The sequence below is a fragment of the Tripterygium wilfordii genome, chromosome 9, assembly GCF_013401445.1.
Source record: "Tripterygium wilfordii isolate XIE 37 chromosome 9, ASM1340144v1, whole genome shotgun sequence".
Lineage (NCBI taxonomy): Eukaryota > Viridiplantae > Streptophyta > Magnoliopsida > Celastrales > Celastraceae > Tripterygium > Tripterygium wilfordii.
In genome coordinates this window covers 1,392,287-1,415,563 of record NC_052240.1, presented here as the reverse complement: position 1 = coordinate 1,415,563, position 23,277 = coordinate 1,392,287, and the positions used below count along the sequence as shown (strand labels likewise).

The 23,277-nt window shown below is 38.4% G+C and overlaps 5 protein-coding genes across 8 annotated transcripts; 4 read left to right on the top strand and 1 right to left on the bottom strand.

The window, feature by feature from the left end:
* Window positions 1-3,229: 3,229 nt before the first annotated feature.
* Window positions 3,230-5,457, bottom strand: LOC120004904 (probable pyruvate, phosphate dikinase regulatory protein, chloroplastic). The gene is made up of 3 exons (XM_038854248.1): window positions 4,992-5,457; window positions 3,783-4,422; window positions 3,230-3,559 (listed from the first exon to the last, which is right to left on the bottom strand). Exons 1-3 carry the CDS (start codon window positions 5,433-5,435, stop codon window positions 3,456-3,458), a joined length of 1,188 nt encoding a protein of 395 aa, XP_038710176.1. The 5' UTR covers window positions 5,436-5,457; the 3' UTR covers window positions 3,230-3,455.
* A 305-nt stretch (window positions 5,458-5,762) lies between these two features.
* LOC120006215 (dnaJ protein ERDJ7-like) lies at window positions 5,763-9,660 on the top strand. Its single transcript, XM_038856170.1, has 10 exons — window positions 5,763-5,979; window positions 6,061-6,123; window positions 6,217-6,283; window positions 6,370-6,429; window positions 7,450-7,500; window positions 7,605-7,685; window positions 8,050-8,162; window positions 8,359-8,476; window positions 8,710-8,836; window positions 9,235-9,660. Exons 1-10 carry the CDS (start codon window positions 5,864-5,866, stop codon window positions 9,336-9,338), a joined length of 900 nt encoding a protein of 299 aa, XP_038712098.1. The 5' UTR covers window positions 5,763-5,863; the 3' UTR covers window positions 9,339-9,660.
* Window positions 9,661-10,000: 340 nt separating this feature from the next.
* LOC120006213 (tyrosyl-DNA phosphodiesterase 1) lies at window positions 10,001-15,782 on the top strand. Of its 4 annotated transcripts, none has more exons than XM_038856165.1 (16): window positions 10,001-10,117; window positions 10,203-10,382; window positions 10,468-10,724; window positions 10,799-10,945; window positions 11,071-11,131; window positions 11,787-11,863; window positions 11,954-12,211; window positions 12,702-12,791; window positions 12,949-13,083; window positions 13,643-13,792; window positions 14,193-14,296; window positions 14,660-14,713; window positions 14,871-14,961; window positions 15,200-15,274; window positions 15,353-15,503; window positions 15,577-15,782. In XM_038856165.1, the coding sequence occupies exons 1-16, from the start codon at window positions 10,078-10,080 to the stop codon at window positions 15,669-15,671; spliced, it is 1,965 nt and encodes a 654-aa protein (XP_038712093.1). In that variant the 5' UTR covers window positions 10,001-10,077; the 3' UTR covers window positions 15,672-15,782. The 4 variants fall into 4 exon arrangements, with proteins under 4 accessions (XP_038712093.1, XP_038712092.1, XP_038712094.1 ...); XM_038856164.1 differs by having other exon boundaries at window positions 10,796-10,945; XM_038856166.1 differs by having other exon boundaries at window positions 10,464-10,724; window positions 10,796-10,945.
* Window positions 15,783-16,100: 318 nt separating this feature from the next.
* Window positions 16,101-18,500, top strand: LOC120005465. The gene has a single exon (XM_038855101.1). The coding sequence runs from the start codon at window positions 16,101-16,103 to the stop codon at window positions 18,498-18,500; it is 2,400 nt and encodes a 799-aa protein (XP_038711029.1).
* A 942-nt stretch (window positions 18,501-19,442) lies between these two features.
* Window positions 19,443-21,021, top strand: LOC120006214 (polyubiquitin-like). The gene is made up of 2 exons (XM_038856169.1): window positions 19,443-19,603; window positions 19,882-21,021. The coding sequence occupies exon 2, from the start codon at window positions 19,882-19,884 to the stop codon at window positions 20,797-20,799; it is 918 nt and encodes a 305-aa protein (XP_038712097.1). The 5' UTR covers window positions 19,443-19,603; the 3' UTR covers window positions 20,800-21,021.
* Window positions 21,022-23,277: the final 2,256 nt, after the last annotated feature.

Below are 23,277 nucleotides of genomic sequence, written 5' to 3'. Positions count from 1 at the left end.
AGCAAGAAAACTTGACCGTTCGAAGAGATAATCAAAAGCTATTTGATCTTATGAACCAAGCTTCAAGTCTTCACATAACCAGAACCATTTCTGCAAATATTGTTCCAAGCACTTCTACTCGATCCAATGATGGGCAAATGACGCAAATTCCCAACGCAAGCATTCCTTTGCCAATGGCATAACACCTTGAATTTTTATTTATTTTTAGTTAAGTGAGAGTGGGAGCTCGAATACTTAAAGAAAACGATTTCAAGGGATTCCAACAGAAGTGATTGACAACGTTATGACTAACTGGAGGCTCTAAGAAAGAGACAAATCTTTCTAATTCCCAAATTTTTCCCCCTTTTGAGCTTTATGACTAAAATTTATGAACTTTAAAATGGGCCGAGATTGGTTTTAATATCTAAGATTGGCTAGTATAACTAATATTTTGCAAAATTTTGAGGGTTTGGAAGATAGTTGAGGTCACCCCACCCAGGATCACCACTATTTTTTATAGAATGGTTTCGATCTTCACAAACTTGACATGATTCTAATATTTGCTCAAGAGTGTTGAATATTGCCAGCGTGATTGAGGTTTGGGAGAGGAAGCTTGGTGCGAAAAGTGAGAAGAGAGAAGAAAGGAAAATAAAACATTGATTTTATTCTTTCAAGGTGCGGAGGGGACTCCCCATAACCCATACTGAGGGATGGGTTGGACCGTTGGAGGCTTGGTAGCTGCTCTGACTCTCTGAGCCTCTGACCACACCATCGTCTCCTGTGCCTACTCTAATTGCTGTGGGTTCTTAACCTTCCATACAAAGGCAGGCCCAATATCTCATATTTATCTTTGGGCTATGGTGCAGTATGAGCCTCTGGCCTTGATGTGTGGCTCTCTGCATTGTGTAGTACAGTACAGTACACTACATCATATTCATACATGTCTATTTCAATGGCCCATTGGCCATTAGCAATTTTAGGGAGTTATTTGATTACTTCTTTACAGTTTTAACTAAGAACCAGCTTGGAGAACAAATTTTACGTGTCTAATGTGTACCAATATGAATTTCTCTTCTTCACTTCACATTACTCAAAAGAAAAAGTAACAAAGATCCAAAGACATAACATGGCAGAGAAGAAACCCAAAACTTAAAAGACCCCCCAGTTTTCACTACTCCTTGCAAAGGAGAGCCAATCCCAGTTTCCCATTATCCCTGAACGACCAAAGTTGGACTGTGTCGCCTTGTTTCAGTTCATAGATCTTTCTCACTTTAGCCCATTTAGACCCCAACAAATATCCCAAGCTGTCACGTTGCCTGAAACCCATTTCACCAATTTTGAAATCAGGACCGATGAATTTGGCATCAATGTTTCCCTTGTTCTGGAGCATCTGTTTCTCTTCATCAGTCAGAAACTTTATGGACTTCATTGCATTCCCGCTTATTGACATCATGTAAGATGTCATATCAGTATACGTTAACTTTTTTTCCATAATCATCTGTAGGTCGGTTCCTCCAATAGATGCTATGAATAACTCAAGACTCGGAGTACGAACCCTCTGTCTCTTCACTGAAGTTTCATGCTTTAAATCTTTCTCGACTTGTTCTTCGCCAATCTTGGTGTGCTGGATCAAATTAACCTTGATAAGACAATTCTGTGTGAACTCATATGTGCATATTTCATTTTCTTGATCAAGAATTTCTCCTTTGAGCAGCAGTTCTTGTGAGGACACAGGGATTTCTCGGGCTTCTTGAATTTTTTCCATAATGCACCTCACTGTATCCACAACCTTGACTTCCATATTCATTTCTTCATCATCTGGAAGCTTAATCCGGATGTCCACGATGAAGAGTTGCAGAATAATGTTGTCGGTATCGATAGAACTCACACTGGCTTCATCTTCAAGAATTTCAAGCCAAGGTCTTGCTAGAATTTGTCTATCTATCAAGAACCCCGTCTGATCATGGATTTTCCTCTTAACGTCAGAGATTTTTTCAGAATCTTTAACCTCAACATGGAAATTCATATCAAAATAAGAAACACCGAGAGTTCTGGTAGCCATTGTGAGGCTAACAAGAGAGAGGATGAGAGAAACGAACGGCAGAGACTAACAGAGGAAACAGAGTATAACAGGAACAGAGTATTGGAAATTCATATGATTACAAGAAACATCAAGCTTTCTGGTAGCCATTGCAAACACAACGAGAGAAAAACGAAGGAGAGAAAAGAAAGAGAATTACTAAGAACGGAACAGAGTATGAGAAATACAGGATTTGAAACTTGAAAGGTCATATATATATACTCTGTTACATTAAATTATTAATAATACCTTCCCACGCCTGAGTCTTGCTTCTTATTAGTGCGACCCAATAGTTCAAGCAGGGCCTGAGCCCAACTTCAAATGGGCCTATTATTTGAAGCCACAGAAGGCCAGGGCCCAATCTAAATGGGCTTATCATTTGAAGCTACAACACATACAACACATACTTTAAGGGTATCAGAAGCACTACATGTTCATAATTTATACACCCATAATGTGTCCATAACTAGGTGACATGGGAAAATGTGGGAGCCATAACTAAGTGGCATGAGGAAAAGTTTGAGGATCATTTAGAGTTAGCATGCCACCTAAATTATGGACAATTATGAATATCAAAATTATGGACACATCATTTTGGTTAAGTAAGGTATATTCATTGAGTTTACAAAGATTCAGAGCTGACAGCACATACCACTTCAGGTAAAGATTTCAAGTGAGTGAAAGAAAGATTTATGTCCTAAGAGGGAATAGTGAAAGCTTCATTAGGACTTGCTATAGATGAATAAAGAATAAAGGAAGGAGGAAAAGAATAGCTGACACAATGAATCACCCAACCTAAAAATTTCAAGAAACACTTCGACTCAACAACTTTAAAGTTTAAAGTGGCTTCATCCACATGAAATTTCCATTACTCTAAATTGCGACGGTCTTCAATCCAACATTCAGAGCTTATCTGCAACTGCTCATGTTTACAGCTCCATTCATTGCATCTTTAAAGACCAGAATAATCTACAGTTCACTTAAAAAGTTACAAAATGCCTAACCTAAAGATGTTAGATACTTCAAATGGATTCACATGGAACCTCTGCTACTTTGATGGAATTCATATCAACATCTCTATTTCGTAGCTGCTCACGTCATCTCTCTTGTTTAAATTATTGATCTTCCTCGAGTAACTAATGCATTTCTTGAATTAAACAAAAGAAAGCCTTGATACAACAAGAAGATGGTCCAGGTTTATATTTAACTACTTAAGGACCAGGCTAATATAAAAAAAAAGTGCACAGTATGTGGCCAATCATTATAAACAATTATAAGAGTCAATTCCATTACGCTATATTCTTCGTATCATTCGACCTATACAATCACAAGAACACTATGAAAGGGGTTCTATACCGTTTAAGATGAGCATGGGATCCTCGCACATTCCTTCATCTCAATACAGTTTGGAGATCCGTGGCATCGAACACTTATGTTTCCGGTCATGGTAAAGCCTCAATATAACTGCAGCAGTTTCTTCAATTGCTTTACCTGTCACCTCTGTGAATCAAACACAAGAAAAAGGTTGGCCAAGATTCAATCATAAGAGACACCCAATCCAAAAAGACTTTAATTGTGAATACATTTGTTTACTGTCTCCTAGTTGTTAGTCCAAGTCTAGACTAGCCAATAATTTTTGTACTCATCTCAAACCAGTGAGCCATCAAAACATGATATAAAACGAAGGCAAATTAAGAAATATTGCATAATGAAGGTGCCTTACCAATAACAGGCCAAATAGGATTTTGAGCAAAAATTCTGGCAGCAAATTCTAACTCCTCTTTCACATGATCCATCTTCGAATAATTACTCATCATCCATTCACTAAAGCCCAAAGTTTTAGCTCGCGCTCTTCTAATTGTTTGTAAGACTACAGGATTTATTGTCAATGCAAAAACTTTTTTGGGGTCTGCATCGAAGAGGCTACATGGCAAACCCACACCCATTACAATTGGGACATTTGCCACTTTATATCCTTTTTGCGCCAAGTAAATTGATAACGGTGTCTTTCCAGTTCGTGAGACACCAGTAAGAATGATGTCAGCCTTATCCAAGTTTTGAGGTAACGCTCCATCATCTTGCTTGATGGTGAATTCAATTGCCTCAATTCGTTGAAAATATTCGTCTGAAAGGGGGAAATTCCTGCCTGGAGCACCACGGGGTAGACCTGATGGCGAGACACCTAGATGAGAAGCAATGGCCTCAGTGATTGGCCCAAGTATGTCAGTAGACTCTAAACCCCATAACCTGCAGGCATGTCTGGCAGACTCGGCCATGAATGGATCAGCCAAAGTGTATACTAGCATTGCACCTTCTTTGGCGGCTTGCTTTACAATTTCCATTAACCGCTCTACATCATCAATCTTCAAAGTGCAAACATTGCAAATTATTACTTTAACATAGTAGATGCAATAGCCTAATAGTTTGAATGTATTCAAGCAACAGTTCAAGGAATATTGCCATGTCGTAGATAAAATTATTCATTCCATTGCAAGTTCACAAAACAAAACTGTGACTCATAGAACACCATCTTCCACATTCTAAATGCAACCAAAGAAAGAGCCTTTTGTTATGTCTACCCTTCTAGGCAGTTAGTTATGCTTTAATTTGTTATCTTATCACAACTAGCCACAACTTAAGTTTTCCGAGCCATTGACTTATTGCTCCTACTCGCATAAGCCATCTATACCAATTTATTACGTGATTGAACACAATTAACTTCAAATAGCTAACTTTAATCCAAATTTCTTAACTTTGGAATGTGTGATAAAATCAATGATTTAGCCAATTCAAAAGTGAATTAGGTCCCATATTCGAAAGCAAATTGAACTTATTAGCACCACAAAAGAAGTTCATTATCTACTCTACTACACAGCTAAATATTAACACACAACACAAACTAGTAGATAAACGATAGTGAAAATATGCTCACCCCGGAGAATAAATGGGTATTTACTGCACAATTACGATCCACCAAGCAGTGCTCGAACTGCCCTAGCGCGGCGTTGACTGAGTGCTCCACGGTCCATCCAGTTCCGTCAGAAACCATGTATATCGACTTGCCCTCCATCTTCTCCAGATCTTCATCGTCGCCGTCCGTTGGCGAGACAGCAGCAGAAGTAAATTCAATGTTAGACGCGCTCTCTCTGGACTGAAGCGGATGTTTCGCTTCCACTGTCGCCTCCCGGTGGCCAAGGCGATCCAATTTGCGGCCCGACCGAATAGAACGGGTTCGAGACCACCGTTTCAATTGGGCGCTCCCTTTGAGCTTCCGGGACTGTGACTCGGACTCGGATTCGTACTGTTTAGCTTCACAATTAGCCGAGCTCAGCGTGAGGCGGAGGTCCGGCAGGCCCAATGTGCAACAGGCCATCATTGCCGTTTTTGCAGTTGCGTTACTGGGAGCCAGTTTAAGTACGCAATTGGTCTTTAACATTACTAGTGTTCCACTGTTCCTTTTCAAATAGGCCAAGGTGTCTTTTAGGCCCATTAGTTAAGTGTCGGCTTGGGCGGACTCTTAACACAGTGGCACCAAAAAACCTAAGAGCCCAGCCCATATCTAACTCGCTTATGAATTGGGCTGGACTTAAAAGATATTTTGGGCCCATGAAATGACCAACTGATCTATTTATTAATAGGTGGGTCGGGTCGGTCGACAACGATTCCAACTTCAGCGAGGGATACTTTCGTAACTCTGCACAAGCACTTTCCTCTCGGGCTCTCCCAACTCCCAAGTGGGCCAAGTCAACAAAGCCATCTCGACAGTTGGGTTATTCTCTGGAGCTGAGGAGGAGACAGGTAGCGATGGCACCGGCGGCGATTCGGTGTTGCGCAGTTGTTTTAGCTCTAACGATCTTCCTCCTCATCTCTCCGTCACTTGCCATCTACTGCGACGAAGATGATTGCTATGATCTACTCGGGTAAGCTATCTTCCAAATTTGCCATCAAGTTTATTTTCCAATATTAGTTTAGCGGATTTATCAATACTTTGCATCCCTTAGGGTTTCTCAAAATGCTAATGCCTCGGAGATCAAGAAATCGTACTACAAACTTTCGTTGAAATAGTAAGTGTGTTCGATTACGCATTACCATATTTAACTTGAACAAGAGCTGCAATTGCTTTACTGATTGTGATTCTATTTTCTGTTTGTGGTCAGTCACCCGGATAAAAATCCTGATCCGGATTCGAAGAAGCTTTTTGTGAAAATCGCTAATGCTTATGAGGTGATTGAGATTCCTATAAAGCTATTTTTAGTTCTGTTTATGTTTTACTATGTTGCGTTGTGGTAAATTGGATATGTTGTTTGTAGATTTTGAAAGATGAAGCCTCGCGAGAGCAGTATGATTATGCAATTGCACATCCAGAGGAGGTTTGTTGAACTTTCTATTCATATTTTTGTTTGTGTTATGCCATTGGAAGATGTATGAATTGTCTGTCATACAGAATATGAATCTCGTTTATCAATCTGAAAATATGTATGTCTTGGTAGGCTTTATATTGAAGGCACAGCATCTTACCAGTCATAATTTATTAGTTTCCTGTTTTTGAATTTTGCATTTCTGACACTGCCTTGCTCCGTGCCTGCTCCCGTGGTGCTTGAACATTTTAAGACTAGCTTACAGAATTGGCTTGCATAAGTTTGACAGATTTGAAACCATTCTGAGCAACTATAGGTGGGGTGAATTCATAAAAGTTTGCTCATGTTTTGAGTGGAAGACCACTCTACTTGAATTGGTTAATTTTTTCCAAACTTCCAAAACTCCAAGAACTATTTCTTATCTAGTGAATTCTCTTAGGTTGCTGATGACCTTAATTGCATCAACATTTTTATGAGATTACTCTTCTTCTTTTTTAAATTAAAGAAAATATAATTTCTGAGATTTTTCTAGTAATTATTACACCAGTTCGTACTATTGGGACTTTCTATTGCTTTCTGTGTATAACACTTGGGCTTTCTTTGAACTTCTCCGATGAATTTTGCTTAAGAAATATGCTGAACTTCCTTGTGACTTCTTGATATGATGAATCACTAATACCCCTAAGATGTTGGGGTTCACCTGGTTGTCTATAAGGGGCTTCCAAACAACTTTTTTGTTTTTGAGTGTGGAAATCTAAGCTTGAAGTGGTATGAGATGATTCCGAAAATTTTTATGTTTTTGGAGTGGAAATCTGAGCTGGAAGTGCCATATGTAATCTCAATACTTGAGTTCATGTTGTGCAAGTGTGCATCTCTCCCCTCTCTCATGTATGGTGTGCACTTTGAGAAAAAGTCTGATTAGAGAGTAACTCATACCTGAAATTTTCTTGGATCTTTAAATCAATGAATATCAGATTTTTTAAAACTCCATCTGAGCATCTGCTTAACTTACAATTTTACCTTATCTTGTAGGTATTCTACAATACAGCTCGCTACTATCATGCGTATTATGGACACAAGACGGTGAGATTTAGTATTTTTCTTGTTTGAATTGTCCTTCTATATAGATGAAGTTTTTAGCAGCACATCATTTTTTAACACCTATCTTTCGTGCTCTTATTTTGTAGGACCCTCGTGCCGTCCTTGTTGGACTTCTTTTGATTCTCTCAGCTTTTCAGTATCTTAACCAGCATACTAGGTATAATCAGGTACAATGATATAACAAGTTCTCCTTAATTCATAAAAACGGCAGTACAGTAAATTCTGGATCAACAGTTTATTTTAACACTCTGATATGGGCCAAGTAATATTGCTTCTATTTGTTGCAAGTTATTGGTGCTTCTGTAGTTACAATGTTACGTAAGAAATTGAATTATAGTGCTGTGAGAATTTACCAGTATGTCTTTTAATTAATGTTTAAGGTCTGAAGTTGGATAAGGATGTCATCTAGAATATTTCAATTGTAGCTTTCCTTACATTGTTTTCTTTTCATCCCTTTCAAAGTTGTAAATTGTAATAGATGCATGGTGCTTTTTATTTTTTTATATTTTTATATCTCTTCTTTTGTGACAGGCTGTGGAAACCGTAAAGAAAACTCCTGCCTACAGAAACAAACTGCGAGCATTGGAACTTGAGCGCAGTGGTGGCATTGCAAGTAAGAAGAAAGGTCACAAGCAGATGGACAAGTACACACTTATTCTGATTTTTTTTCTACATGAGATAGACAATAGAAATGAAATTTTGTTACATCAAATGTAAATGTTGATCAACTTGTAAATATGTAATGTTATCGTCAAATGTTTCTTGTTATCTTTTTTTCCTTCAATCATTACATTCTGCTACCAAAGTCTACAAAATGATCAATATTTTCTTTTTTTGTAGAAACATGGAGGAAGATCTCAGCAAAGAACTTGTTCTGGATATAAAGGGTGCTGAAAGACCCTCCATTTGGTACCTTATTGGTGTCCAGTTTGTACTTCTCCCTTACACAATTAGCAAGGTTTGAAACCCACCTTGTTGGCTAAGTACAGCTACAAATTTTTTCTGTTTTTTTTTTCTTCTAAAGGATTGCACAGCCATAATTTTAGATAAGAATTAATCAACAATATAAGTGATGCTAATAGTTAACCAATTTAAATGTTCTTCTGTTGTTGTTTGTGAATGATGCTTGGCTTAGAATCTATACATAAGTTCAACTAACGGCAATAACTAATTTATTTTCTGTCAATGTAGCTGTTATTGTGGAATGGGAGTTGGTTCCTGAGGTACAAGATCAAAAAAGCTCCATATTCTTGGGAAGATGCTTCTTACCTGACACAAAGTTCCCTTAGAGTGCCTCTTGACGCATGGAGAAACATTGGTAATTATTTATATTCCTCCTATTTCCCCCATCCTTTTTTTTTTAATCTCTTCTATTTTAGACCACCTGAATTTCCTTGTTTATTGAGAGGGGACTTTATCTGAGGTTAAATCAAGGCATTGGGCAGTATATGCTAGGCATTTGCTCTGCTACCAAAATTTTATTGGTTGCATATATCCTATCTATCTTTTTTCGGCCATTTGGTATTCCAACATTTTCCAAGTGCGAGGTACTATTTATATAATGTAACAACAGTAATTCTCCCTACTGCTCAAGGATGTTGAAACCTGGTACTTAATCTCGGAGTTTGATTCTTTACCGCATTGGACATACTTTAGGACTGCAAAACTCTCATACTTGTATAAATTATTAATCATTGCTTTGTGTTGTTGGGATAGATGAATCAACAAAGGAAGATCTTGTTGGGAGACGTTTATGGGAGAAGTCCAACTTGGAGAATTACCTGGCGGAAATGCGTAAAGAATCCAAGCGCAGAAGATAGTGAATAATGATGGGGGCTCTTTCATACCCTTTTATATACCGATAACACATTTTTTCAGTCAAAATCTTCTGATATACGTGAGTTAACCTGAACTGTACTAAATAGGTGAGCTGCGGGAGAATTTAATAGTACTGTGATGGATATTGAGAGTTGCCAAATTATTAATTTACAAACCTCGGAATGTGAAGCTTCATGGGTAGGTTTTATAAGATGATTGTGGTCTGTGGATGTAGTTTATTACTCCAATAACTTACTATATTCATTTTTTTTTAGTAAGTAACTTATTATATTATGAAAAATTCTCACATGGGCATTGGGACCACGCATTTGTTGTGGAATTTACAGCATGCATCTATGATTGAGAAATGAGCATTTGTTGTGGAATTTACTGCATGCATCTATGATTGAAAAACGATAGCGCATGTGAAAAGTACTTTGATGTTTATATGAAAGAGTGCTCCCATATTTGTGACCGACCGCTTTATGGTCTATAATCTGTATGGCCGTATGGGTTATGAATGCCACTTTTGGGGCCCAAGCCGATCCGACCTGAACTGGGCTTTGGTAACAAGAATTTTATTTTAACTTTTTAAGAGCACACCTAGTTGGGTCTTTTGGGCCTATTCTATTCTGGCCCAACTGGGCTTTATTCCATTCGGGGCTAAAGCGGTGCGTTTTTTACTGAAACTCCCTCTTCCTAAACCCGGCCTCTCTTTGCAAACAAAGCACTCTCCGTCTCATGCAGCACAAAATCCGCATCAATGGCTGCTCACTTGCAGGTACGTTCACAAATTCCCTTCTTCTCTTCTTCATAAAACTAATAAATTTTGAGAATATATACTTTTATCTGCACTCTTATGAAAGGTTGGCTATTTGGTTCATCTCAATCAAAATCTCGAGGAAGACACCTCATCAGCGAAGCTTCCACTCTCGCCGGGCACAAACAACATTGGTCGCACCAATATCTCTGTAACAGACAAGCGGATCAGCCGGAAGCACCTCTCTCTCATCGCCTCCACCGACGGCTCTGCGAATTTGACCGTGGTCTGTGTATCTCCCTTGTTCTCTCAATTCAAATACTTAGTTTTCGGAGTAGCTGTGTTTACTGTTTACTGAATTTTTTAGGAAGGCATCAATCCGGTTGTGGTATTATCAGGGAATGAGAGGAAGAAGCTGAGCTCTGGAGAGAATTTGTTGATTCGTAGTGGTGATATTATAGAGTTGATCCCTGGCCATCACTTCTTCAAGTATGTTGCATCATTAGCTGTTGGTGATAAAAATGCGCAGAAAAGGGCTTTTAGTTCAACTGATCAAAGAGAGGAGCTTACTCCGAAGAAGTTGCGGCAAAGACGGGAGGATAAAGCTATATCTTCCAGGAACTCCCAGGTTATTAGTTTATGATTCATAATTTCATTTATTGGATTCGGACTTCAGTTTGATATGTGTATAATGGACAGCAGAACAATATAGCAGGAAATAGTGAAGAGGCAATGCGCCATTTTCATGTATCTTGTGATAAGTTGCCTCACACATTTCGACTTTTACAAGTGCAAGGGCTACCGGCATGGGCAAATACCTCTTGTGTTTCTATTGAGGACGTGATTCAGGTAGCTGTACTGCTTTCAATATTGAGTTTCTAAATTTGAATTTTTTGGCCTGTGAGTATTTTCAACTGCTGGCTAAATTCCTGGATAATAAAAAAAAGTTGCTTGATTATTTGTTTCTTTTGTAGGGAGATATCCTTGTAGCGATCCTTTCTAATTACATGGTGGATATTGATTGGTTAATACCTGGTAAGTTATGCTAGGCTCTGTTTTTGTCTTCGTTTGCTTAGAGGACTTTTTTAATTATTTTCAGTCATTAAGAAACTCAAATTTTTTGATGCTGGTTGCTATAAAAGAGGAAAGTGCTTCTTGTCAGATTTCTGGCTTGCTTTATAGATGAATATGGAATGTAGATCGGTAGATGCACTTCGGCTAAAATCTGTCTTCAATATTTGATATTGCTTTTTTTGGGTGCAAAGGAAAAGAACTGATTAGTTTTGCATCATAAGTCTGTTTAGATCGCTTTTGAAGAGTGTAATTCATGATCATTTATTCTATGGATCCCACTTCTGGATTTTTGTTTTCGGCATATTTCTCATGCGCAGTTTTGTTGGGCTTCACTGGTTCCTATTACCTAATAGAACAGGTCTTGGGATTAATTGCAGACGTTATTGGTGCTATTTTCCACTTTAGGTTTTTTTTTTCATGCTTCCATTACAATTACCAGTCACACTTTGCATTACTTGGACTATCAATCTGGTTTTATGGAGATTCGAGAATTGTCTTTACTGTGCCATATATAATGTTTCTTGCTCATGAATTTATTTGCGCAATGTGATTAGAACTGTTCTATTTGGAGCCTCTTGATTCTAAAGCTTTCCCATCTCCCTCTTTTCTGGCCCAGCATGTCCAACACTTGCAAAAATACCTCATGTGATGGTCATACATGGCGAAGGTGATGGTACACTGGAGCATATGAAGGTTTACCTTGTCTTTAGCTTTTTCCTGAGTTCCGTTGTTGCTTTTAGGCGTGATTTTGGTTTGACATTGTTAACTTTGGTCATATGCTAGAGAAAGACGCCTGCAAATTGGATTGTCCACAAGCCCCCATTGCCCATTTCATATGGTACACACCATTCAAAGGCCATGATTCTGGTCTATCCTCGAGGTGTGAGAATTATTGTGCATACTGCAAACTTAATATATGTTGACTGGAACAACAAAAGCCAAGGTCTGTGGATGCAAGATTTCCCGTGGAAGGATGAAAACAATCCAAGCAAAATATGTGAATTTGAAAATGACTTGACTGATTATCTCAGTGCACTGAAGGTACTAACACATTAGCGAATATGTGAAAGAAGTCTGAGAAGGCAATTTAATTCTTGATGCACTTTTATTCTGTCTGGATAGGTTTTTCCTTCTTTTCCCATAATCTTTTGTTTTTCCTGTGTGCATTCTCTTACGTCAGTCTCTTGCTCTAGTTTATCTATGCATGTGCTGTGCTTCATATAACAATTGTAATCATGATAATACTTATTGGCCTCACCGGATCCACGGGTTTTTTTTATTGGTATCATGTTGTAGTGGTAGCATGCAGGCTTCCCTGCAGTATACTGAATTTCAAGTAATTTTCCAAAAGAATACTAGTGAAAAATATGTGTACTTATCAAGATGAGATTATTGTGTATATTTTTATTTTTGAATGAAATTTGGCATGGAAACAGATGTTTATTGTGTCCTGCTTTCTATTGAAATCAGTTTGGCAGCATAATAGTGCTAATTTATTTTTATCGATTTTCCTGAATTTTACTTTTTACAGTGGCCTGCATTCACTGTTAAACTACCAATGATTGGAAGCTTCAATATAAATCCATCTTTTTTCAAGAAGTTTGATTACAGTGATGCAGTGGTATACTTCTTGTCCCTTCCATATTTTGGATTTCTGTCTGAAATGTTATCTCACTTTTTCTTTTTGCTTTTTTTTCCCTAATAATCTATTTGATCTTAGGGAGAGTAAAATTTTCTGCCTATCTTACTACTTTGAGGGGACTTCCTATAATTCGCAGGTCAGATTAGTTGCGTCTGTCCCTGGTTATCACACAGGTACCAATGTCAGAAAATGGGGACACATGAAGCTACGGACTATTCTCCAGGAGTGTATTTTCAACAAAGAGTTCCAGAATGCTCCATTTGTTTATCAGGTATGAGTTGACTGCTTCTTGGTTTATATCTCTCAATGAGGGGAGTTGGATGTTAACAGTGCCCTCAGTGATTGATCCTTCTAATTGAAGGCTGTATTCAGCCTCGTTCCTATGCAATTTATGTCTTTTTGTGTGATTTGGATATTATCGTGTTACTTGATTCTTTTTCAATTGATACATTTTTCATATCATATGCTTGCTTAATGAATGACTGATTGTACCATGTGACGTGGCGATTATGGTAAAATTCACCTTAGCAGCCTAGGTCACTTAAGAGTTGAGACTTAAGAGGTCTCTTAATAGGAAAGTATGTTGAATTTGATATGCAGTTAACATTATTTATCTCCCAATGCAAGAGTAAGCAAATTTGTGGCCTGCAATGTGTCTTAGTTTGGAACTTTGTATTGAATTTCAGAAACATCTGGAATAATTATGGAAGGAGGTGGTTATCTATATGGGTTTTTTTTTTTTTTTTTTTATGAAAAAGGAATATGGTGTGAATATTGCTCATCTTGAGGGTGTTTGACTTAATTCACGCTGTATACTTGTGCTCTCTCAGTTCTCCTCACTTGGTTCACTGGATGAGAAGTGGATGGCTGAGCTGGCATCCTCAATGTCATCAGGAATTACTGAAGATAAAAAACCTCTTGGTCTGGGAGAGCCACTGATTGTATGGCCTACAGTAGAGGATGTCAGATGCTCTTTAGAGGTAATTGCATTTATGCAAACATTTTTTTTTATCACACCCTCTTCGTCACTCAGAATGTTGTGATTATCTTCCAAATCCTTTCCATGGTTCAAACACCGCCTTTCGCGGAATATTTGGTTGATTTATATTTCAAAACAGTTGATCCTTATTGGGTGTGATGTATAATGTATAAACAATATAGTAGCAACTGTAAATGATAACCTTAGTCAACCTCAAATAGTAGGATGATGCAAAAAAATATTTGCAATAAGTTCATGAGTATATAACCTTTCTAGAGTTTTGACAATAGCCATCGCTGGTCCAAGTATTGGGGTGCGTCCTGTGCTTGTGTTTTCCCTCGTTTGTTAATTTTCTGAATCATTTAAGTCTTGGATTTTTTTTTTCTTTTATTCGTCCCCAGGGTTATGCAGCGGGGAATGCAGTTCCAAGCCCCCTAAAAAATGTGGAGAAAGAATTTTTGAAGAAGTATTGGGCAAAATGGAAGGCAAGCCATGCCGGCCGCTGGTATATTAGTAGTTTTTACCTGTTCGAATTGTTAATTTACTTTGCTACACAAAGTCACTGAAAAAGGTTTGTTTAGTTTTTGCTGTTGTATGTAATGTAGCAATATTGTTTTCTTCTTTTGGATGGATATGCTTTGAGTATAAAAACCAACCTGTCAATGTGGCTATCATTTCCTATAAAAAAAGATGGGCGTGAGCACGTAATGTTAAATTCAATTTTGGATTTATTGTTGTTGTTTTAATTCTTTTATTTCTTTAGTAGATTTAAGAATGATGAATTTATTCAAAATTCTTATTTTTCATTTGACTTATCGAGAGTTTCTTCTTCTTCCCTCATATTAACTTTATGCTTGCAATATTTCAGTCGCGCAATGCCTCATATAAAGACATACACACGTTATAGTGGTCAAGAACTTGCGTAAGTGTTGCACCATTTTCTATTGAGTCAGTGTTTACCATTGATAATATGCCTATTTCTGCTGGTGCAACAGTGTAAGATGTAATATTCCTACAGCAGGCACCCCAACCCACTATGTTGTTTTAGTGCTGATTTTGTGTTTTTTTTTCCCCAACAGCTGGTTCCTCCTAACCTCAGCTAATCTCAGCAAAGCCGCATGGGGAGCTCTCCAAAAAAGCAACTCTCAGTTGATGATTCGTTCATATGAGGTATGTAAATCCATAGTTTAAATCAACTAAATTGATAACGTTCCATCTCACTGGAAGGAATCGCTTGTTTCAGATGACAGACCGACATATTCATGCACTTCAGGAATTCTATATTTTCGAGCTTACTTTTATGGGATCAAATTAGATTCATTCTTCCAAATTTTGTCTCCTTCTAACCATTGACACTTCATATTCTTTACGCTTTCCTTTTCTCATATTCTTGCGTAATATTTTCCAGCTTGGGGTGTTGTTTTTGCCATCTGTAATCCAAAGCAATGGACACGTTTTTTCTTGTACAAATGAATATTCAAAGGTATTGGCTGTACCCTGTTTCCTTCAATATCTAATATTCAGGAAAGATAAGAACTCTGGTTACTGTGTAAAATTTCAGAAACAAATTGGATCGAAGGAAAATGATGATGTTCAGAAAGCCAAACTAGTGACTCTGAATTGGCAAGGAAGCAAGTCTTCGCAGTCTGCATCTGAAGTTACTGTATTGCCTGTGCCTTACGAGCTCCCGCCTCAACGATACTCTTCTGAAGGTTGTGAATTGTGCTCTCGCAATGCTGCGGATTTACTAATTCCATTTATCTAACGGCTTTGCTTTTTCTACAGATGTTCCATGGTCTTGGGATCGACGTTATAACAAGAAAGATGTGTGTGGCCAAGTTTGGCCACGTCGTGTTCAGCTGTATTCTTCTCAAGACTAATAAGCTCTCTAACATTTGAATCTCTGTACATGGAATGCTGTCTTAGTTCTGTTGCGTGAGTTATATTGCACTATTATATGATTGATGTTGAAGCGTGCACCTTTCCCACCATATGATGCATCTAAAGGGAGTTTTTTAGCAAAATAACATTTTAATTAAAATTAAATACCGGATTAGCACCAGAAAATAATTATTCACTATCTGTAGCATTTGACACCACCAATAAACTTCTCTCTTTTTTGCTTAGTCAGGGAATCATAACAAGACAACGCTGTTCCTTGAATATGTACCTACGAATCAACAATTACTGAAGAGAACGGAGCAAACGACAAAACCATCCCGACATGTCAATGGGTAAAACGAGGTTTATTGTTTATACGTTTCTTAAGTGTCAAAAATATCTCTTTCCATTATTTGTCATATCATAAGATGTTCAGTGGACAAAACACATGCATAAGATTAAGGTCCATAAATATCTGCATTGAGAGCTGCTTAGCATGGTCATCAACTTCCGTTCTTCATCTTTTGCTCCATCTCTGTGAAGGAATGAAGATCACCATCCATTCTCTCACTGGAAAAAAATTCACGGTTGAGGCTAGGATTAATAACTTCATTGGCGATGTGAAGTTAATGATTTATGAAGAGGAAAGAATCCCACCATGGGAGATGAGGCTAGTCTATCTTGGTAAGCAACTTGAAGACTGCCGTACATTGGCCGACTACGGAATTTATGGTGGTGTTATTCGTTACATTCCTCGCCTTCGTGGTGGGGCTGATGTGGTTGAACTAGCTAAAATCGAAACTTATGTGCTGTTAGCTCCACTCTTGCAAGCTTTTCTTGTTTTATTCGGTTCATTTAGGCGTAGATGTCACAACTGGAAGTTGCAATTGTGTTTGTGGATAGCCTATGTTCTCTCTACATATCTGATATCGTACACGACGGATATGATGCTATCAGTTTCTTTCAGAAATGGATTATTTCCTTTATGGGGAGCATTGTTGTTCATTATGCTTGGAGGAGCTGATTCTATGTCTGCGTACAATATTGATGATAATGAGTCTGGAAAGATATATAATTTGGATATTCTACTTGGGTTGTTTTCAGTGATCTGGTTGCTTGCGATGTATAAGAATGAAATGTTGAAGCTGCCACTATGTCTCTTTTTGCTTCTCATTGGGATCAAGTGTTGGGAGAGAGCTCAGACTTTTATGTCAGCAAGCAAAAGGTATGGTTTGGCAAAAAATACGAAAGTGATTGCAGATTTCATGAAGTATGAGCACGAGTTAAGTAGTCATGTTGCAGAAAATGATATTTCCATGGCAAGATACAATTATCTTGTGCGAGGAGAAGACACGGAAAGGGTAACGGTGGTTCCACCGCGATATGAAAAGCGCCTTGAGATTACTGATAAAGTTGTTACAATCAGCAAGATCTGGCAGTGCCAAGGCAGTCTTTTCCATCGTGATAATGCTCAGAGAGACCCGGCAGAGCTGCTCAAAGACATTTGCCTGTCTTTTGCATTGTTCAAGCTTCTCTGCTGCAGATTTGCTGGATACGACTTGCCTGAGTACTCAGAAGAGAAGTCATATCGACTCATTCGATTCGGGTTGCTTTCTGGTATTCGTACTGATTATGAAAGACCTTTCAGAGTAATTGAGGTAGAACTTGCATTTCTTCATGATTTTTTCTACACAAAATATCCTACTATCTTTCGTAGGGGTCTGCCATATTACAAGACTTTTGAGATTATCATTCTGATCGCCGCTTCATTGATCGTAATATCCAACCTTAAAAGCTATCAACCACCTGATGGATACTTGAGCCTTCCTACTGTTTTTGGTCAGACTATTGATATTCTTGTGACCTTTACAGTGATAGTGGTGATCAGTTTCATCCAAACTGTGGAGCTTGTTTTCATTTTATTTTCAGATTGGACAAAAGTGATGTTAGTCTGTGATTATGTTCAGAATCCTAAATGGCAAAACAACAAATTCATCGAAAGAGTGATAAAATACATCTGCAACAGACGACTGTCAAAGCCGTGGGAACGAATGCTTGGCCAGTACTCTCTTCTTGAATCTTTTGATCATGATCCTAACAACTTCATGTATAATTTTTTCACTGCTGCTTTCATTGATATTCCTCGGAAAGGTCAGATAGAAAGTGATCGTATCAAATTGCCTGATGAAGTGAAGAGGCACATTTTACGTTCTCTGGCACTGTCTCGCTGCAAAGTATCAGACGGATTCATGAGCTCCTTGGGGCAACATGGAGGTTCAGATTTCTCACTTGTTCATGATATCTTGGTATGGCATATAGCCACCAGTCTTTGCGAGATAGAATCATTAAAATCAGACTGGAGAATAGGAAGGGAGGCGGATTTCCTTGTAGCAACTAGCTTATCCAAGTACCGTGCCTATTTGGTGGCATTTTGTCCAAGATTGATACCTAATCATGCTTATTCTACAGAATTTGTTTTTGACCAGGTAGTTTGTGAAGCAAGAGATATTCTCAGAGGACGCAAATCCTTGTCAAGTAGGTATCGAGGAATGATGAGATTAGCTGCTCGTGGTGGGCAGGGAGAGACTATAATGAGAAAGGGTGCTTTGCTTGGGAAGCATTTGATAGAATCATTTGAACAGGAGTGGAGGAGATGGGAAGCATTGGCTGAAGTTTGGACAAAGAAGATATTGCTTGTTGCAACATCAGATGATGAGACAGCCCATGCAGAACACCTAGCCAAGGGTGGGGAGTTTGTGACACACTTGTGGGCTTTGCTCTATCATGCAAGTGCAACCAAGCCAGACAAAGCAACTTCGAATCTTTGACTCAATGTTCTCTATTGTTGGATGAATTACTGTTTTTTCCCCTTCAACCCTGTTCTTGATTCTCCACCATGGTTTGTGAACATTGGTTTCCACTCCTTTAGTTTTGTCATCAAGGATAATTCAACATAGATACAAGTATTTGTCACAGCCTTATAACGCTTATGCTATCGTATTCCTCAACGAATTCTCATATCACCAAACATTGTATTTGGAATACATTGTTCCTGTCATAATTATTTCACCAACCAAACATCCAAATCTTTGGAATTCTCATTTTCATTTATGTTCCTATTTTTATTCATATTCTCGATCCACGACTAACCAAATATAACGTTAGAATCTTCAAATACCTAGTAGATGAATTTGGAATGCTTGTCTAGAAAATAACATCCATTCAAAGACTAGACCAGTTCAGAGGGGATAACTACAAGATGCGAAGGTGACCTTCCAAGAAATAAAACACTCAAATGGGGGATGCTTTTTTTTATTTGGCAAAGCAATTAAAAATCCCTTTTTGATTTTTGATTTTTGTTTTTTGTGGTCACAACTCTAGATGATTTAGCGTTGGCCCTTTCAACTTTAAAAAAGCAAAAAATAACAAAGAGAAGAGACAAAGCCCACTTGCATAAAATATATTCAATGGGCCCCAGCGATGAAACTTTGGCCCATTCATTGAATCCAGCGAAAACGACGATAAGCTTCTCTTTCGCGTACAAGCAACGCAGTCCCACCCCAACGTAACGGCCCCGTCAAATGTGTGGGTCTTTTTCAAAATGGTTTGCTTGCTCGGTCAAGTTGCTGCGAGGGAAACGGCCACCTACTCCGTCAAATCAGAACTGTGATTTAACGTCATTAAAAGGGGGTCGTGAATACCGTATCCGAAAAAGACTGGCCAACTAACTTCCCTATTTCTACGAAGAAATACACCTAAGATTAGACACGCGTCACAAAATCATTCGTTAGCCTCGTCACGGCACCACCGTTTCCTTGAACAAGTGGGCTATCTTATTTACTATAAATAAAGAAACGAGATACATCTCTTCTACATTGCTCAGATCTCTCTCCTATCGTGCGCGAAAGAAAACTTCTGAAACTCTCTCAAGGTCAGTTTCTGTTCATGTTTCTTTCTTCTATTCTGTAGTTTTCTTTCTCGGAAGCCCAAACAGTTTAGATCTGAATCACTTTTTTTGTCTAAGAAAACTTTTGATTGATTTAGATATAGATCTGAGTTTTTATGAGAGGAATCTGGATCTGGATCAAGTTATTTTTTGATTAATGTTTGTACCGGTTATTTGATTGTGAAAGTGTATGGTAGATGTGGATATGTTCGATGATTTTGTCGATTGTATTATGTTGAATCGTTTTTGTTTTGTGTTATCAGATGCAGATCTTTGTTAAGACTCTAACCGGAAAGACCATCACTCTCGAGGTCGAGAGTTCAGACACCATAGACAACGTTAAGGCTAAGATCCAGGACAAGGAAGGAATTCCTCCAGATCAGCAGCGTCTGATCTTCGCCGGAAAGCAGCTTGAGGATGGCCGTACCCTCGCTGACTACAACATCCAGAAGGAGTCCACCCTCCATCTTGTGCTCCGCCTCCGTGGTGGTATGCAGATCTTCGTCAAGACTCTCACCGGCAAGACGATTATCCTCGAGGTTGAGAGCTCCGACACCATTGACAACGTGAAGGCCAAGATCCAGGACAAGGAAGGTATCCCTCCGGATCAGCAGCGTTTGATCTTCGCCGGAAAGCAGCTTGAGGACGGCCGCACCCTTGCCGACTACAATATCCAGAAGGAGTCCACCCTCCATCTTGTGCTCCGTCTCCGTGGTGGCATGCAGATCTTTGTTAAGACCCTCACCGGCAAGACTATCACGCTGGAGGTGGAGAGCTCCGACACCATTGATAACGTGAAAGCAAAAATCCAGGATAAGGAGGGCATACCACCAGACCAGCAGAGGCTTATCTTTGCCGGCAAGCAGCTGGAGGATGGACGCACCTTGGCGGATTACAACATCCAGAAGGAGTCAACACTGCATCTGGTGCTTCGTCTGCGTGGTGGTATGCAGATTTTCGTGAAGACATTGACTGGAAAGACCATCACCCTTGAAGTGGAAAGCAGTGACACCATTGATAATGTCAAGGCTAAGATTCAGGATAAGGAGGGTATTCCACCTGACCAGCAGAGGTTGATTTTTGCAGGGAAGCAGCTGGAAGATGGAAGGACCCTGGCTGATTACAACATTCAGAAGGAGTCGACTCTTCACCTTGTCCTGCGTCTGCGTGGTGGTTTCTAAATCCTTTCAGGATGTCCTGGTGTTTTATGGTTCTAATTTATGTTTTTTTAAGTATTTCTAAATGTTTTCATGAACTGGTTATATGAGAGTTTCGAATGTCTCTCATCTTTTTATTGTTGTGTGAAAAGGCCCTCTTAAGGTCTTGTTAAATAAATCTGTGTTTGTGTCCAACTGCTATTGTTCCTGAAATTCTATTGTGGGAAACAACGATTTGATCTAAAAGTACTTATTTTTACTAGTTTTAATTGAAACACTATCCACAGTGATGCTATCAAGCACTTCAAAATTATTCTCTCTCCTCCTTTATCCTACGTGGCACAATTTAATTGGATGATTAAATCTCACAATATACACTATTCATCAACACTTCATACATTCCAACACTCCATACTCACTTTCTCTATTTTCTCTCTCTTTCTTTTTATCATCTCTTTCTTCCTTTTCATATCTCTCTTCCTTTTCATCTTCTCTTTCTTCCTTTTTATCATCTCTCTTCCTTTTCATCACCTCTTTCTTCCTTTTTATCATCTCTCTTCACTATTCATCAACTATATACATACTCCAACTCTCAAGTATCATTTTTCCACAACTAAATTTTCAAGCGTCATTTTTCACCCATTGTGTGCATGTAGCGCTATACTTATCAAAAAAGTAACATTTCAAGTACTTAAAATACACTCCATTATATCCATTGTGAACATCTAGCACTTAACTTATCTTCAAAAGTATCATATCAAGTACTTCAAAATCATATCTTCAAAAGTATCATATCAAGAAAGTATCGTATCTTAAGAGGACTAGTTTTAAATGAAACACTATCCCTGGAGAGAAGTCATTTCATAAAAGAAGAAAGCCAGCCAACGGTTAACGGTAGAAGGTACTTATTATAATTGAAACAAGAAAACTAGGTAGCTGCTCAAAGCCAAACTCTGTACCTATCCGAAAAATCTAGCGATCTTCGAGCAAAGGCAATGCGTTGTATGGTATGGTTACATTTCCGTGAAGTATAGTGATAACGCACCTCAACCAACTGAAGCCATATGATACTTCATTTGAATTCAAAGCAGCAACCAAGACGGAGGAGTCGTCAGTCTCCACTTCTATGTTTCGAATCCATCCACTTTCTCCACAAATTTGTAATCCCCTCAGCTAGCGATTTCTTTAAACTCCTCCATAATCCACACCTAAGTAGCAAGTTCCTCACACCTCAATAACCATCCGCAGTATTTTACATTACCGATTCCTGACTCAACTAAAAAAAAAACATCATCTAAGTTATTGTTCAATCACTGTTTAATCCCTGCAAAACCCTATAAATTCCACCAAAATGACTCAGGTGAACATCATCGCTAAGAATTTCATGGACATTGAGGCATCTCTGCCCGCCATGAAGCTTGCAAAGTTATACCTAGTATGCTGGTTGATGTACTGAAATGCTGAGAGAGTTGGAAGAATAACAAGCACAATAGGAGACGCGAGGTATTAAAAAAAAAATGATGTGCTAAGATGCTATGACTAACTTGGCTTATACAGACAAACCTATATTCAGATTGGATATAGATGTTGCACGACAGACCGTTCACGGCTCATATATCTTCTAATGACATGAAACAATTAAATAAAAAAATGTGAAAAGAAGGTTCAATGAACCTCTTGGATGAGCAATGGCATAATCATATATCACTTCATCATTAAAATCTGCAAATAAGATATTAGATTCACCACAACATGCAACGTGTTAAACACAAAAATGACTAAAAATAGCTTTATAAAAATCTCAAATCACCTCATAAGCTTCTGGAATTATCATCTATTCCTGATCCATGTTTTCATCTAGGTGAATGACTTTAAACAGAAAATATAATCACAATCAGTGATTTTTTTGCATTTCTTGCTTCAAGTTAAAATTAAAGCAGAGGAAATCCTTACTATTCCAATGATAGCTGAAACTTCAAGATGGCTATGTTTGAAGAAGAGAGTGCTTCTCTCGTAGAAATAGGAAATCATCCCTCGCTTTGTTTTTGTTGGGACTTGGGAATGGGTTTTCTAGTTACTATCCAAGCAGTCATTAGAGCTGCAATGAAAAAATGAGTCCCCATCAGAGAAGTCACTCTCTCCATCTTGTCAATGGACTTGGGATGCAGCAGAGATGGATTTCTCAGAAGTATATGTAAATTAAATGCAGCAACCAGCTAAGGAAATGAGTAGCTCAACAAATTAATCATACAGAAATGTGAGCTCTAGCTCAGTCATTCTGAATGTGCTTTGATAATTATCATCTTAGTAGAGTAACATTATGAACAAGTGTGGCCAATAGCCAACTAAACTCTTGGCTTACTCAAACAGGAGTTTTGGGCAAATCTATAGCAGAGAGCAGCTTAAACATGTGAAAGAAAGGCAAATGTCCATGATTATCCCATTTAGTCAACATTTGAAGACTCCAAAACGACAAAAGGGTAATGAGCCTTTAACACAGAC